At 44.3% G+C, this 17868-nt stretch overlaps 1 protein-coding gene across 1 annotated transcript in view; it reads left to right on the top strand.

Annotated features, from left to right (window-relative positions):
* The window catches only part of ddx10 (DEAD (Asp-Glu-Ala-Asp) box polypeptide 10), a 162379-nt gene extending 156178 nt beyond the window's left edge, over positions 1 to 6201 (top strand). Inside the window, exon 18 of the mRNA XM_078402471.1 lies at positions 5340 to 6201. Within this exon, the coding sequence (XP_078258597.1) occupies positions 5340 to 5532 (193 nt within the window). The 3' untranslated portion in view covers positions 5533 to 6201. The remainder of the gene's footprint in view (positions 1 to 5339) is intronic.
* Positions 6202 to 17868: the final 11667 nt, after the last annotated feature.

Genomic DNA, 17868 nt, shown 5'->3' with positions numbered 1-17868 from the left:
ATCCATGTCTTCCAGAGATGCTTCCTGACCAGCTGAGTTACTCCAGCACTTTGTTTTTTCTGTAAACCAGTGTAGTTCCTTGTGGCTCAGTTTTACCCCTCCGTTGCCAAATCTCAAATTATGCCCATTTTGACAAAGTTCTCTCGCCGTTAGTCCAAAGAGGAGTACCGACCTGAAACGTCATATATCCATGTTCTCCAGAGATGCTCTCTGACGCACTGAGTCACTCCAGCACTTTGTGTTTGAATGAATGAATGAATCAATCAAGTATGCATATACAAGGAATGTGCCTTGGTGCTCCGCTCACAAATGACAACACAAACATACAGTTAGCAATTAAGAATAAAGCATAAACACATCAAAACAATAAGGATTCACCATTACAGTCTAAACATGTGGGTGAAAGTAAACCAGAGCAAAAAAGAGACTACAGACTTTGGATATTGAGTAGAACTATCACTCGTGGAAAAAGCTGTTTTTATGTCTGGCTGTGGCTGCTTTGACAGTCCGGAGTCGCCTTAGACAATAGACAATAGGTGCAGGAGTAGGTCATTCGGCCTTTCGAGCCAGCACCGCCATTCAATGTAATCATGGCTGATCATTCTCAATCAGTACCCCGTTCCTGCCTTCTCCTCATACCTCCTGACTCCGCTATCCTTAAGAGCTCTATCTAGCTCTCTCGTGAATGCATTCAGAGAATTGGCCTCCACTGCCTTCTGAGGCAGAGAATTCCACAGATTTATAACTCTCTGACTGAAAAGGGTTTTCCTCATCTCCGTTCTAAAAAGTTTTTCCTCATCTCCCTTATTCTTAAACTGTGGCCCCTGGTTCTGGACTCTCCCAACATTAGGAACATGTTTCCTGCCTCTAACGTGTTCAACCCCTTAATAATCTTATATGTTTCGATAAGATCTCCTCTCATCCTTCTAAATTCCAGTGTATACAAGCCTAGTCGCTCCAGTCTTTCAACATATGACAGTCCCGCCATTCCGGGAATTAACCTAGTAAACCTACGCTGCACGCCCTCAATAGCAAAAATATCCTTCTCAAATTTGGAGACCAAAACTGCACACAGTACTCCAGGTGCGGTCTCACTAGGGCCCTGTACAACTGCAGAAGGACCTCTTTGCTCCTATACTCAACTCCTCTTGTTATGAAGGCCAACATTCCATTGGCTTTCTTCACTGCCTGCTTGTACCTGCATGCTTCCTTTCAGTGACTGATGCACTAAGACACCCAGATCTCGTTGTACGTCCCCTTTTCCTAACTTGACATCATTCAGATAATAAACTGCCTCCCTATTCTTACCACCAAAGTGGATAACCTCACACTTATCCACATTAAACTGCATCTGCCATGCATCTGCCCACTCACACAACCTGTCCAAGTCACCCTGCAACCTCATAGCATCTTCCTCACAGTTCACACTACCACCCAGCTTTGTATCATCTGAAAATTTGCTAATGGTACTTTTAATCCCTTCATCCAAGTCATTATTGTATATTATAAATAGCTGCGGTCCCAGCACCGAGCCGTGCGGTACCCCACTAGTCTCTGCCTGCCTTTCTGAAAGGGACCCATTTATCCCCACTCTTTGCTTTCTGTCTGTCAACCAATTTTCTATCCATGTCAGTACCCTACCCCCAATACCATGTGCTCTAATTTTGCCCACTAATCTCCTATGTGGGACCTTGTCGAAGGCTTTCTGAAAGTTGAGGTACACCACATCCACCGGCTCTCCCCAGTCAATTTTCCTAGTTACATCCTCAAAAAATTCCAGAAGATTAGTCAAACATGATTTCCCCTTCGTAAATCCATGCTGACTCGGAACGATCCTGTTACTACTAACCAAATGCTCCGCAATTTCGTCTTTTATAATTGACTCCAGCATCTTCCCCACCACTGATGTCAGACTAACTGGCCTATAATTTCCTGTTTTCTCTCTCCCTTCTTTCTTAAAAAGTGAGATAACATTAGCTACCCTCCAATCCACAGGAACTGATCCTGAATCTATAGAACATTGGAAAATGATCACCAAAGCGTCCACAATTTCTAGAGCCACCTCCTTACGTACCCTGGGATGCAGACCATCAGGCCCTGGGGATTTATCAGCCTTCAGTCCCATCAGTCTACCCAACACCATTTCCTGCCTAATATGGATTTCCTTCAGTTCCTCCATCACCCTAGGATCTCTGGCCACTAGAAAATCTGGGAGATTGTTTGTATCTTCCTTAGTGAAGACAGATCCAAAGTACCGGTTCAACTCGTCTGCCATTTCCTTGTTCCCCATAATAAATTCCCCTGCTTCTGTCATAAATTCCCCTGCTTCTGTCATAAATTCCCCTGCTTCTGTCGGAAGGGAAGTGTTTCAAAGAGTTTGTGGCCAGGGTGAGAGGGGTCAGAGATGATCTTGCCCTCTCGCTTCCTGGCCCTTGCAGTGTACAGTTCGTCAATGGGGGGAAGGCTGCAGCCAACAACCTTCTCAGCTGTGCGAACGATCCGTTGCAGCCTCCGGATGTTGTGCTTGGTGGCTGAGCCAAACCAGACCATGATGGTTTCTTGTCAAAATAGATAAAAATGGGCTTTAGATGACACTGGAAGGAGATAATAGATTCCTTTGAAGACATATAAAGCTGGTTAAAGAACAAAGGGTAATGATATATCAGTCACTGAAAGAAGGGAAGCAGGTTATTAAGACTGAAGTTCATCTCTAGAAGAACATGATCTTCAAAAGAATGAAAAACTGGGCCAGAATTCTCACCCTCCTTGCTTCCAATTTCTGAATGAATTATGAATATACCCTGGGTGGCCTTGGCAGATACGATTAGTGGGGAGAGCTGGCTGAATACCTCGGAGCGAGGTCATGCAGAGTATGAGGGTGTACCTTGCCTTAATGGGATTGTGTGCAGGAGTCAGAGCAAATCACACTCTGAAGATAAATGTGAAATTGGGTAAGACATGCTGCCCGACTTAACTGAAGTACAGTGGCTGATTGCAAGTGTTAAGATATAAAGTTATGGCATATTTTCCAAGTGGTCAGGAATACTTAACTATAAAATAACAATAAAAGAAAGACCCACAGACTGAAAAGCTGAAGGCAAGAAAAGACCAGGACCAACCATGGCTGGCAACAGATGACATCAGACATGGAGGTGCCCTGGTCGACTCATTGGTGGTTAGGGAAGGTGTGATCTCAAGAGGGATACAACGTGGTGAACTGTGGAACTAATTAAATGACCAGGGTGGAGGAAGGGGGGGGGGGGGGGGGGGGGGGGGTGAGGAAGGGACTGTTAGTAGAAGTTACTGGATATGAAAGAATTCAACGTTCATATCGCTGGGTGGTGGTGCTGTTCCTCTGATTTTTGTGTGGTCCCGCCCTTGCATTGGAGGAGGCCCAGGACAGAAAGGTCATTGTGGGAATGGGAAGAGGAGGAGAAATGGTTGGCAACCGCAAGATCCCATAGGCCTCAGCAGACAGAACCTTCTTCTGACTTTGTTGTTAAGACGGAGCTCAACTTCTCAATTCCATGGTTCTTGCCCCAGCTGCCACTTGTCCAGAAGAACTATCTGCGTCTTTCATTCATTTGATTTAGCCAATGTTGTTCAACTTCTCAACAATTTATTCTTGACATGGAAAGAAATTACTGCCCCCTGCAGATCCACATAATTTATGAGTCCTCAGGTTAGCCACACACTGACACCTGAACTGAAGGATGAACAAAGTGCTGTGGAATGAAGAGAAGAGACCAGCCAGAGGACACAACTCCACCCTGGAAGCATTAGTTGAGGGGGCAAGTGTAAATCATTTCAGGAGATAAGCACATGAGGGAGAGAGGATTTGGAAAATATCCTGATCTGGTGATATACTGATATGTATAACAGAGCTTTATTTGTCGTTCGGCACCGAAGTACCGAACGAAACTACATAGCAGTCATAGAAAAAAAGAACACAAGACACATAACCCCAACACAAACGTCCATCACAGTGACTCCAAACACCCCCTCACTGTGATGGAGGCAACAAAACTTCCACTTTCTTCCCCACGCCCACGGACAGACAGCTCGTCCCTGACCGACCCGCACAGTCCCCGCACCGGGCGCTGAAACGTCCCGCGGCCGAACCGGGCGATGAAAGGCCCGCGACCAAGCCTTGCGCAGCTAAGTCCAGTGGCCGAGCCGCACCGGGCGATGTAAAGTCCCGTGGTCGAGCCGCACCAGCGATGTTAAGTCCCGTGGCTGAGCCGCACCGGGCGATGTTAAGTCCCGTGGTCGAGCCGCACCGGGCGATGTTAAGTCCCCGCACCGGGCGCTGAAACGTCCCGCGGCCGAACCGGGCGATGAAAGGCCCGCGACCAAGCCTTGCGCAGCTAAGTCCAGTGGCCGAGCCGCACCGGGCGATGTAAAGTCCCGTGGTCGAGCCGCACCAGCGATGTTAAGTCCCGTGGCCGAGCCGCACCGGGCGATGTTAAGTCCCGTGGTCGAGCCGCACCGGGCGATGTTAAGTCCCGTGGCCGAGCCGCACCGGGCGATGTTAAGTCCCGTGGCCGAGCCGCACCGGGCGATGTTAAGTCCCGTGGTCGAGCCGCACCGGGCGATGTTAAGTCCCGCAGTAGAGCCGCACCAGCGATGAAAAGACCCGCAGCCGAGCTGCACCGGGCGATGTTAAGTCCCGCAGTCGAGCCGCACCAGCGATGCAAAGTCCCGCGGCCGAGCCGCACCGGGCGACGTCAAGTCCCGCGGCCGAGCCGCACCGGGCACCGTTAAGTCCAGCGGCCAAGCCACACCGGGCGATGTAAAGTCCAGCGGCCAAGCCGCACCGGGCGATGTTAGGCCCCGCAGCCGAGCCGCACCCATTAAGTGAGTAATGGGGAGTGTAAACTTTGCCACAGACCTGCTGGGCTGAATGACCACGCTCTCTGCTTTGAAGACTAATATAATAGATGTAGTGCAGTTGAATTCCTATTTTAACCCATGAATCATTTCATTAGCTGCCAATGAATTCTGAATGTACATTTGTTCCACAAAGTGCAATAAATTTGTATTTTGGTGAATGCTTTAGTGCAATATCTTTTGTGGCACTAAATGAATTGCAAGAAATATTTCATGGCCAATCTGCTGAAGGTAGGAATTAATTAAGAGCTTAATTGGGTTTCTCTACAGGGATGACAATTGCTGAGTCCTAATATTGGTTACTTTCTGGTGCCACTTACTTGGATTACCTTTCAGTGTGCTGAAATTCAACTTTCAAATTAAATCATTGATTCACATTGTAATATGGATAATTTATTGCCATACTTAGTTTATCATTGATTTTTTATATTGCTCTATCTTACACGCAGCAAATCAGCTGAAAGAAAATTCAAAAGGAAGAAAAATGGCAGCAGCGGGGACGAATGTGAGGAGATGACAGCGACTCGGACGAAGAGAATGAAGCCCGAAATTGATTGTGATGAGCATAGGCCACTGGACACTGGCCTCTCTCTGGCAGAAGATGAAGAGCTCGTACTTCATCTGTTGAACAGCAGAAACTAATTGCAATCTCCAGGCGGTTTTCTGGGTCAGTCCTTTTATTGTGCTGGCCACTTTCATGCAGTTGCAATCAAACGAGAGCAGGTGGGCCTTGTCTGACAGTGATTAATGCTTTTTGAGTGGGTTGCTGCAGACCTGTAGATGTCTGCCAAAACGCTGTCTACTCTAGAAGGGTAGTGAAAAATCTTGTACTCTACAGAAGACAACGAGTGTTTGGTTTATTAGAACGCTTTTCTCATCAGAATGTCAGATTTATATCATTGACATTCTCTTAAGCATTTTAAGAGCAAATAGCCAAGTGGCGGATTCCTATATGAAGATCATTTGAGAAAATTAAGTCAGCAACCAGAGCATACATTTTATATGAGTGAAGCTTTCAACCGGTTTTCATACAGTAATGAAACGTGTAGATACTGATGTTATCTTGCAGCTGGAAACTGTAAAACACTGGCTGGGGCAAATTGCTCAGATTAAAACATACTTATTAAATTTCAAGTTTTCACTTTTTAGACTATTTGCAATGAAAATAAGAAATAGTGTCTTTATAATTGAGAGCTATGTATTTTTTCCTCCTCGATTTATATCAGAACCCTGATGATGTATCAGCCTCTTCCAAGTGATCTTTTGTTTTATTCCATTTGTTCTGTTCTCCTGAAACATGACAAATAAAATGAACACGTGTTTCCTTAAGTTAACTTTTAGCTCGTGATTCCCATGGGATTCCAGATAACCTTGTTGATAAAGGTGCATGGGCGGCATATTAATATGGGACCAAGCCTTTCCAAGGAACCAATGATATTTTTGAAGGACATTGGGCCCTTTTGAGATTTTGAAAACTATCAACAATGTGTGAAAGAAGAAGGATGCTTGGCAGAAGAGGAAAAAATGTGAAAACAAAGGTTGGAAGACGTGACCACCAGGGTTGTTGAAAGGATTTTGGGAAGCATATAAAAACCAAGGGATTGACAAGGCTGTGGAATGTTTGCCTGAGATGATGCCAGAGAGCAGGTTGTGGTGCTGATCGAGAGAAAATAAACATAGAAACATAGAAAAATAGGTGCAGCAGTAGGCCATTCGGCCCTTCGAGCCAGCACCACCATTCAATATGATCATGACTGATCATCTAAAATCTGTACCCCATTCCTGCTTTTTCCTCATATCCCTTGATTCCTTTTGCCCAAAGAATTAAATCTAACTCTCTCGAAAATATCCAGTGAATTGGCCTCCACTGCCTTCTGTGGCAGAGAATTCCACAGATTCATAACTCTCTGGGTGAAGAAATTTTTCCTCATCTCAGTCCCAAATGGCCTACCCCTTATTCTTAAACTGTGAACCCTGGTTCTGGACTCCCCCAACATTGGAGACATTTTTCCTGCATCTAGCCTGTCCAATCCTTTGAATTTTATATGTTTCTATAAGATCCACTCTCATCCTTCTAAATTCCAGTGAATACAAGCCCAGTCGACCCATTCTTTCATCATATGTCAGTCCCGCCATCCCGGGAATTAACCTGGTGAACCTATGTTGCACTCTCTCAATAGCAAGAATGTCCTTCCTCAAATTAGGAGACCAAAATTGCACACAATACTCCAGGTGCGGTCTCACCAGGGCCCTGTACAACTGCAGTAGGACCTCCTTCTAAACTCAAATCTTCTTGCAATGAAGGCCAACATGCCATTAGCTTTCTTTACTTCCGGCTTTACCTACTTACTCTCAGTGACTGATGTTCAAGCAGACCCAGGTCTTGTTGCACCTCCCCTTTTCCCAACCTGACACCATTCAGATAATATTCACAAAATGCTGGAGTAACTCAGCAGGTCAGGCAGCATCTCGGGAGAGAAGGAATGGGTGACGTTTCGGGTCGAGACCCTTCTTCAGACTGATGTCGGGGGTGGGACAAAGGAAGGATATAGGTGGAGACAGGAAGATAGAGGGAGATCTGGGAAGGAGGAGGGGAAGGGAGGGACAGAGGAGCTATCTGAAGTTGGAGAAGTCGACGTTCATACCACCGGGCTGCAAACTGCCCAGGCGAAATATGAGGTGCTGCTCCTCCAATTTCCGGCGGGCCTCACTATGGCACTGGAGGAGGCCCATGACAGAGAGGTCAGACTGGGAATGGGAGGGGGAGTTAAAGTGCTGGGCCACCGGGAGCCTGATGTCGGGGGTGGGACAAAGGAAGGATATAGGTTACTGATGTCGGGGGTGGGACAAAGGAAGATAATAATCTGTCTTCTTGTTCTTACCACCAAAGTGGATAACCTCACATTTATCCACATTGTACTGCATCTGCCATGCATCTGCCCACTCACCCAACCTATCCAAATCACCCTGCAGCCTCATAGCATCCTCATCGCAGCTCACACTGCCACCCAACTTTGTGTCATCTGCAAACTTGGAGATGTCACATTTAATTCCCTCGTCTAAATCGTTAATATATATTGTAAACTAGACCAAGTGGACCCGTTGGGCCCAAACCTCTCCTGCATTGGTGTAGCACCCTGTCCTCCCCCCCTACCCTCTATCCTCAATCCCCCCCTCCCCTCTCCCTTCTCCCCCACTCCCCCTTCCCCCCCTCCCTCCCTCCTCCCCTCCCCCTCCCCTCCTTTTAAACTTAAAAATGTGAATAACTTTAAATATATAACACCGATTTCAATAAAACTACTTGCATTATCACTAAAGTGACAATGGTGAGTAAGGTGGGCCTAAAATTGCCAATTCATATGCCTTTTCCTTGGATTTAACACTATCTTTGATATCCCTCATTAGCTACGGTTAGAAACATAGAAACATAGAAAATAGGTGCAGGAGTAGGCCATTCAGCCCTTCGAGCCTGCACCGCCATTCAATATGATCATGGCTGATCATTCAGCTCAGTAGCCTGTACCTGCCTTCTCTCCATACCCCCTGATCCCTTTAGCAAAAAGGGCCACATCTAACTCCCTCTTAAATATAGCCAATGAACTGGCCTCAACTACCTTCTGTGGCAGAGAATTCCACAGACTCACCACTCTCTGTGTGAAGAAATGTTTTCTCATCTCGGTCCTAAAAGACTTCCCCCTTATCCTTAAGCTGTGACCCCTGGTTCTGGACTCCCACAACATCGGGAACAATCTTCCCGCATCTAGCCTCTCCAACCCCTTAAGAATTTTATATGTTTCTATAAGATCCCCCCTCAGTCTTCTAAATTCCAGCGAGTACAAGCCCAGTCTATCTAGTCTTTCCTCATATGTAAGTCCCGCCATCCCAGGGATCAATCTGGTGAACCTTCTCTGTACTCCCTCTAAGGCAAGAACGTCTTTCCTCAGGTTAGGAGACCAAAACTGCACACAATACTCCAGGTGCGGTCTCACCAAGGCCTTGTACAACTGCAGCAGAACCTCCCTGCTCCTAAACTCAAATCCTCTTGCTATGAATACCAACATACCATTCGCTTTCTTCACTGCCTGCTGCACCTGCATGCTTGCTTTCAATGACTGGTGCACCATGACACCCAGGTCACGTTGCATCTCCCCTTCTCCCAATCAGTCACCATTCAGGTAATACTCTGCTTTCCTGTTCTTGCCGCCAAAGTGGATAACCTCACATTTATCCACATTATATTGCATCTGCCATGCATTTGCCCACTCGCCTAATCTATCCAAGTCACTCTGCAGCCTCCTAGCATCCTCCTCGCAGCTAACACTGCCACCCAGCTTCGTGTCATCCGCAAACTTAGAGATGTTGCATTCAATTCCCTCGTCCAAATCATTAATATACACTGTAAATAACTGGGGTCCCAGCACTGAGCCTTGCGGTACCCCACTAGTCACTGCCTGCCATTCCGAAAAGGACCCGTTTATTCCTACTCTTTGCTTCCTGTCCGCCAACCAATTTTCTATCCACCTCAACACTGAACCCTCAATACCGTGTGCTTTAAGTTTGTACACCAATCTCCTATGTGGGACCTTGTCGAAGGCCTTCTGAAAGTCCAGATATAACACATCGACTGGTTCTCCCTTATCCACTCTACTAGTTGAGCCGCCTTCTCCGTTTTATTTTTTCGTCAGACAGGGATGATCAATTTTTGGAGTTCATCCATGCGGTCTTTAAATCTTTGCCATTGCATCTCCACCGTCAACCCTTTAAGTATAATTAGCCAGTCTATCCTAGCCAATTCCCATCTCATACCTTCAAATTCTCCTTTCTTTAAGTTTAGGACCCTAGTCTCTGAATTAACCGTGTCACTTTCCATTCTAATGCAGAATTCCACAATATTATGGTCACTGTTGCCCAAGGTGCTTTGCACAACAAGATCGCTAACTAATCCTTCTTCATTACACAATACCCAGTCTAGAATTGTCTGTCCTCTAGTCGGTTCTTCTACATATTGGTTTAAAAAGCCATCCCGTATACATTCCAGGAAATCCTCAGCGCTGCGACCAATTTGGTTGACCCAATCTATATGTAGATTAAAGTCACCCATGATAACTGCAGTCACCCATGATAGCTACAGAAGAATATATGGCAGCCATGTCCAAGTTTCCATGGCTGAGATTGGGCAATGATGGCCAGAGGGTTTATGAAAACTATGGGAAGAATTAAATCGTTTCTGGGAATAAAGATCCTGTTAAAACTTGGCGTGGAGGAGTGATGGCTTTTTGGGAAGTCATATTATTTGAGACATACGCAACAGCCTTCATACAATATGAAAATTATTATATGTTAATTTCTAATGTCGGTGCACATATATTTTTCAAATGAACTTAAACACAATTCCATGATCCTCTGCTCCTTTTCTGTGCATTTCCTTTTACAATCGTGACTTGAAGCACAATATTAACAATTTGGATACACTCCAGGTGAGAAAAACCTGGGAGTCTGTGTACCCTTGTCAACAGTTCACAGGTTAGTCTGAATGAGTTATTATTTCTGGACAAGTGCAGTTTTGTAAAATTAAAATGTTAGTGTATAAATTTAAGGAAATGACTTTGTAAGACTGTTTGAGATGAAAATAGGACAAATACTTTGTACACAATTGAGGGGGAAGTACTTCAATTTATTTGGCCTGCTCCCTTCACAATGTTGCCGTCTTGATATATCAGCTTCTTTAAAAATGATTTTGTGTTTCTGTTTATTCCATTTTTCTTTTCACAAAAGTGGACTTGGAGGCCAATCAAGCCTTTTATCAGAAAGGTCTGGATTGACATTTCAATAGCAAGAAAGAAAGAACCATTGACAGAAACACTTAGCTCGAACATTAATAGACAATAGGTGCAGGAGTAGGCCATTCAGCCCTTCGAGCCAGCACCGCCATTCAATGCGATCATGGCTGATCACTCTCAATCAGTACCCCGTTCCTGCCTTCTCCCCATACCCCCTCACTCCGCTATCCTTAAGAGCTCTATCCAGCTCTCTCTTGAAAGCATCCAACGAACTGGCCTCCACTGCCTTCTGAGGCAGAGAATTCCACACCTTCACCACTCTCTGACTGAAAAAGTTCTTCCTCATCTCCGTTCTAAATGGCCTACCCCTTATTCTTAAACTGTGGCCCCTTGTTCTGGACTCCCCCAACATTGGGAACATGTTTCCTGCCTCTAATGTGTCCAATCCCCTAATTATCTTATATGTTTCAATAAGGTCCCCCCTCATCCTTGTAAATTCCAGTGTATACTGGAAGACAATTTAACTTTGGATTGAAAATCTTTTAAACCCAGTATGCATAAGTAGACTACATTTTTAGCTGTACTTCCCAACTGTTATCAGGCAACTGAACCATCTTATCAAAAACTAGAGAGCGTTCCTGAGCTACTATATACCTCATTGGAGACTCTTTAATCGGACGTAACTGGACTTTATCGGGCACTAAACATTACTTTGCACTAAACATTATTCCCTTGATCATGTATCTATACACTGTGGATGGCTTGATTGTAATCATGTATAGTCTTCTGCTAACTGATTTGCACACAACAAAAGGTTTTCACTGTACCTCGGTACACATGACAAACAAAATATTTTCTTCAGTTTTAAGTTATGTTTTAAAATATCAAAAGGATTTAATTCCTCCACAGATCTATTCTCTTCTGTTCTTAATTAACCAATATCCTTTTAGGTGAGTATTAATTGTCGATGAAAGTAGGTGCCCACTTGATAACCCCAATGACGTGTCTGCCTAGCCTTTCTCAACATCGGAGGAGCATAGGTGAGTGCATAAGCCTCCCATTACCACCGGGAGCAAATTGACATTTGGCACTTTGGATTTCTAACATCTTGTCCTGTGTATTTGGAAACAAAACTATACTCAATACCAACTGAGGCTAATTGATTTATGCTTCCCGATCTGGTCACTTCACAATTTCTTGCAGTGCCACAACTACCTGAAGCATACTCTGCACTAACCCTAGAGCCAGATTGTGTAAGTGCTGCACATCATAGATTGCAACCATCTCTTTTCCTTATCCCACTATCTCAGTGGTAGTTAGAACTTTATCTTAACTATTTGAGTTATCTTGTTAAAAGCGTTTTGTTTTCAATGCAGTCATTGCACAGCAGAAGTGACGAATGGAAACGAGCTATCCTGCCTGTTGTCAGATCGATACCACACAGGTCAACAGCTATCCTGAAGCTGCAAGGTGCTCCAGCCAAGCTATTCTTTGCTTTCTATTCAGAGGCGCAAGGAAACATCACAGGACCTGCTGCAGTGCAGAGCAGAAGCATGACAAACTTGAAAGTGGCTACCAAGGTTCATAAAGGTGCATGAACAAGGTAATAAATTTGGGATGGTTACTATATTCTCATCTGTCAATCACACCCTCCTTACTAAGAACCATCTATCAAATGCGAACTCCTGCCCCACGCTTTCCCCTTACCTCTTTCTACCAGCGCTCCCTTCCACTCCATTAATCTGAAGAAGGGTCCGACCCAAAATGTCGCCTTCCACGGATAGAAACATAGAAAATAGGTGCAGGAGGAGGCCATTCGGCCCTTCGAACCAGCACCGCCATTCATTGTGATCATGGCTGATCATCCACAATCAGTAACCTGTGCCCAACTTCTCCCCATATCCCTTGATTCCACTAGCCCCCAGAGCTCTATCTAACTCTCTCTTAAATTCATCCAGTGATTTGGCCTCCACTGCCGTCTGTGGCAGAGAATTCCACAAATTCACAATTCTCTGGGTGAAAAAGTTCCTTCTCACCTCAGTTTTAAATGGCCTCCTCTTTATTCTAAGACTGTGGCCCCTGGTTCTGGACACCCCCAACATTGGGAACATTTTTCCTGCATCTAGCTGGTCCAGTCCTTTTATAATTTTATATGTCTCCATAAGATCCCCTCTCATCCTTCTAAACTCCAGTGAATACAAGCCTAGTCGTTTCAATCTTTCCTCATATGTCAGTCCCGCCATCCCAAGGATCAATCTCGTGAACCTACGCTGCACTGCCTCAATTACAAGGATGTCCTTCCTCAAATTAGGAGACCAAAACTGTACACAATACTCCAGATGCTGCCTGAAAAATGAAAATGATGCTCAAATGCCGAAGCATGCGACATACAATGTTGTAATAGGTAACCATAGACACCACACCCTTCAGGAATAGTCACATCACCAGCCTTGAAGCAATATTTTCTTTTCACACTATCGTACATACCGGACGCAGCCATACCGGACGCAGGGGAGAAGGCAGGAACGGGGTACTGATTGATAGTGATCAGCCATGATCGCATTGAATGGCGGTGCTGGCTCGAAGGGCTGAATGGCCTACTCCTGCACCTATTGTCTATTGTCTATTGTCTATCAGTCTGTCTCGATTTTTTCTTCTTTCGTTGTTGTTAGTTTGTTGTTAAATGTATATTTTAGTGTATCTTTAGTTTTATATTATGTGGGGCGGGGAAACTTTTTTAAATCTCTTTCCTCGACGGAGATGCGACTTTTTCCGTATTGTATCTCCATCCGCACTACGGCCTAACATCGTGAAGCTAGCTGTCCCCTTGCTGGGGATCGACTTCGGGAGCTCCAACCACAGGAGCCTGCAGTCTTAACATCGTGGAGCTTGCGATCCCTTTGTCAGGGTTCGACTTCGGGAGCTCCAACCATGGGAGGCTGCGGACTTAACATCGTGGAGCTCACGGTCCCTTGGTTAGGGATCGACTTCGGGAGCTTCGACCGCCCCAATTGCAGGAGCTCCGATCACCTTGACGCGGGAACTTCGATCGGCAGCTGCGGGAGCTTCCATATGAGAGTATAAAATGGTATACAGGGAATGATGTAGACACAAGGAACTGCAGGTGCGGATTTACAAAAGAAAATGACGAGTAACTCAGCAGGTCAGGCAGCATCCCTCGACAACATGGAAGGGTGACGTTTTGGGATGGAACGCTTCTTCAGACTATCGGGGGGAAGGAGAAAGAAAGTTGAAAGAGAGGAGGGGCAGAACAAAGTGTGGCAGGTAATAGTAGTACATAGGCGAGGGGAGACATTGATAGGCAGATGGGTTTTTTGACCAAAGGCCAAAGATGGAAAAAAACACAAGGTTTGAGTTATAAGGATTAAAGAGCTGTGATTTGTGAAGCCAGAGGAAGGAATGGAGGGGGAGAGGAGAAATAGATTTGAGTCAAAGTTGGGCACAGGGGAGGGCAGGGAGGGAAAGAGGAGGGTTTGGGAATATGGGGAGGGTGGAGGGTTGTTAGAGGTTACTTAAAATTGGAGAATTAAATGTTCAAATTGATTAATTCTAACTGATACATTGTTCACAAGGGCACTTGGGCTTACAGACCATTTTGTTGTTAAGATCATCTGAAATACCACCAACAGCAGAGAAAACAATAAAGTGGATGGGGTAGAAGGGATGCAGCTGAATGAATCACTGAAGGCAGCAAATGATTTAAGATATTGAAAATGTTAACAAAAATCCAGAATCTATTTCCAGCTGTGTGGAGATGGAAAGCAATCTCATGAATTTAAATAGATACTTCACACACAACACTTAGCACTGGGTACAGTCTGATCTCCAAACTGTTAAAAGGATGTAGAAGCACCAGAGAAAATGTAATGAAAATAAGAGAATGCAACTGGAACTGAAAGATTACAGCTCCCTAATAAGTCAAGTCAAGTCAAGTCAATTTATTTGTATAGCACATTTAAAAACAACCCACGTTGACCAAAGTGCTGCACATCTGACAAGGAAAAAAAAGAAACATACAGTGGCAGGCAGCCAAACACAACGGCGCGGCCATCTTGAACAAAATGTTAATTCAATCACCCACAGTCCAACAACAAAAGCATTAAATAAGCATCAAAATTACACCCCCAAAAAACCCCCAAAAACACAGTCCAACAATAAAAGCACTAAACAGGCACCCAAATTACCCAACCCCAAAAACCCCCTTGAATGGGAAAATCTTTAAAAGAGGGAAGACATTTTGGAGACCAGACACAGATCCTTCAAATTATGAACTGTTTAGTGAGTAGAGATGTGGAGAAAATGTTTCCACAGTTGATCATCGGTGTCAAATAAAATAAATCCATTAAAGAAAGGAGAAAATTACTTATTCAGAGTGTGGTTAGAATTTGAAACTTAACATAGCATCTTTGATGCTTTACTATCTTCACTAAGGAAGTCACAAACAATCTCCCAGATGTACTAGAGGACAGAGGATCTAGGGAGACAGAGGAACTGAAATAAATTTTCATTAGGCGAGAAATAGTATGGGTACACTGGTGGGTCTGAAGGCTGATAAATCCCCAGGGCCTGATGGTCTGCATCCCAGGGTACTCGGGGAGGTGGCTCTGGAAATCATGGATGCATTGGTGATGATCATTGGTGATCATTTTCCAATGTTCTACAAATTCAGGATCAGTTCCTGTGGATTGGAGGGTAGCTAATGTTATCCCACTTTTCAAGGAAGGAGCGAGAGAGAAAACAGGGAATTATAGACCAGTTAGCCTGACATCGATGGTGGGGAAGATGCTGGAGTCAATTATTAAAGAAGTAATAATGGAGCATTTGAATAGCAGTGAAAGGATTGGCCGAAGTCAGCATGGATTTAGAAGGATGAGAGGGGATCTTATAGAAACATAAAATGATAAATGGACTGGACAAGCTAGATGCAGGAAAAATGTTCCCAATGTTGGGGGAGTCCAGAACCAGGGGCCACAGTCTAAGAATAAAAGGGAGACCATTTAAAACTGAGATGAAAAAAACTTTTTCACCCAGAGTTGTGAATTTATGTAATTCTCTGCCACAGAAAGCTGTAGAGGCCAATTCATTGGATGAATTTAAAAGATAGAGCTCTAGGGGCTAGCGGAAGCAAGGGATATGGGGAGAAGGCAGGCACGGGTTACTGATTGTGAATAATCATCCATGATCACAATGAATTGCGGTGCTGGCTCAAAGGGCCAAATGGCCTCCTCCTGCACCTATTTTCTATGCTTCTAGGTTTCTATGCTTTCAAAAGCAATTAAAATGAGACAGCTTGGATTAGTTGCATTGACTAGCAAGCATATATTGTATATTCTACACAATCATAATATCATTCTATGCCACCACATCTGATTTGGTTGGGTTCCAGACAGGCAGAACCCTCTCTTTAATTTAGAAACAAGGAACTGAAGATACTGGTTTATTTTTCAAAAAAGACACAAAGTATTGGAGTAGCTCAGCCAGTCAGGCAGCATCTCCAGAGAACATGGAGAGGTGATGTTTCGGGTCAGGACCCTTCTGAGCAGTTAGGTAATAGCAAATGTCTAAAGAAGGGTCGTGACCCGAAAGTCATCTATCCATGTTCTCCAGAGATGCTGCCTGACCCGTTGAGTTACACCAGCACTTTGTGACCTCTCTTTAATTTAGTTGGTTGCCATCTGACTGTAACTCAAACTTCGTCCAGCAGAGAGCTCTTCACAGTCACAAGAATTTTAAAGTTGAACTCTGTAGATATTGAAGAGAGTGTCTACTGTCTTAACGGTTCGGTATCGAAGCAGTTTAAATTAAGGCTTAACAATGAGCTAGATTTACATTAGAACCTTGTGTCGCATTGCAGTGATTCGAGGTTACCAAGTGCAGGTTGGCTTGCCTTCAAAGCCAGATTCGATTTTATGTTTCTATTTCATCAACTTTGCTGCAGAATTTTCTACCCTGGTAATGTTTGTAAACTTGGAACAAAAACAGTTCAAATTAAACCATGGCTCTTGGATCAAGAGCATAGAAAAACTGGCAAAGGGCTGATTCAGAACTGTGGGAAATTGTAATGCAATAACTACTTATCCACAGCAGTAAGGTAATGATAGCAAAAATGTGGTATTTGTTCATGGGGCTATAAACGCCTTGATTTGGTGAGAAGGAACTGCTGAGTCTGGGAGAGCAAAATGTTGGCTTGTAAGAAAAGGTGAGCTAAATCGTCTTCCTCAACTGTAATGTTTGTGTCGAACATGATACCAAGTTAAACTGATCTCATCTGCCTGAACATAATCCATATCCCTCTATTCCCTGCACTTCCACGTGCCTATCTAAAGGCTTAAACGCCACTGTCGTATCTGCTTCCACCACCACCCCTGGCAGTGCATTCCCGGCCCCCACCTCTCGCTGTGTAAAAGAAAACCTGCCCCGCGCATCCATTAAACTTTCCTCATCTCACCTTATAGCTATGCCCTCTAGTGTTGGTCATTTCTACCATGGGGGAAAAGATCCTGACTGTCTCTTATGTATGCCTCTCATAGTTTTATATATTTCTATCGTCTCCCCTCAACCTCTGACATTCCAGAGAAAACAATCCAAGTCAATCCAACCTCCACATCTTTCCTGTAATGGGGCGACCAGAACTGTGCGCGATACTCCAAATGAGAATTGAGTATAATTTTCTATTACAACTAAATGACCAAGTTATTCCCTTGTCATGTATCTATATACTGTAAATGGATTGATTGTAATCATGTATTGTCTTTCTGGTTAGCACGCAACAAAAAGCTTTTCAATGTACCTCGGTACACCTGTGACAATAAACTAAACTGAACTGGACAGGTAGCAAAGGAGGGAGGAAGGAAGAAGGTTGTTCACTGACTTTTCCATAAATTACCCAAATGCAGATTAGTAATATCTGAACACCTGAGACAGGTAAACATTTTTCAAAGTGAGAAACTAAAAGAATTAAAGCTTTCAAAAGCGTGAATGGAAAAATATGAATTTTCCTGTTTCACGAGTCATTGAAAAGGATGATAATTAAAAATTCTTCTGAAGAGAAGAAAGAAACTTGGAGAAATGTAGTGTTATGGGAGGTTAAATGTTTTTTTCACCAAGAAAAAGGCTGAACTAAAATCAATTGCATCTTTCAACGTAAAATTGAACTGTTTGCACCAGAGGAAGTTAC

The sequence above is a fragment of the Rhinoraja longicauda genome, chromosome 7 (assembly GCF_053455715.1).
Source record: "Rhinoraja longicauda isolate Sanriku21f chromosome 7, sRhiLon1.1, whole genome shotgun sequence".
Lineage (NCBI taxonomy): Eukaryota > Metazoa > Chordata > Chondrichthyes > Rajiformes > Arhynchobatidae > Rhinoraja > Rhinoraja longicauda.
Note: the sequence above shows the minus strand (reverse complement) of the source record. Positions and strands in the feature narration are given on the sequence as shown.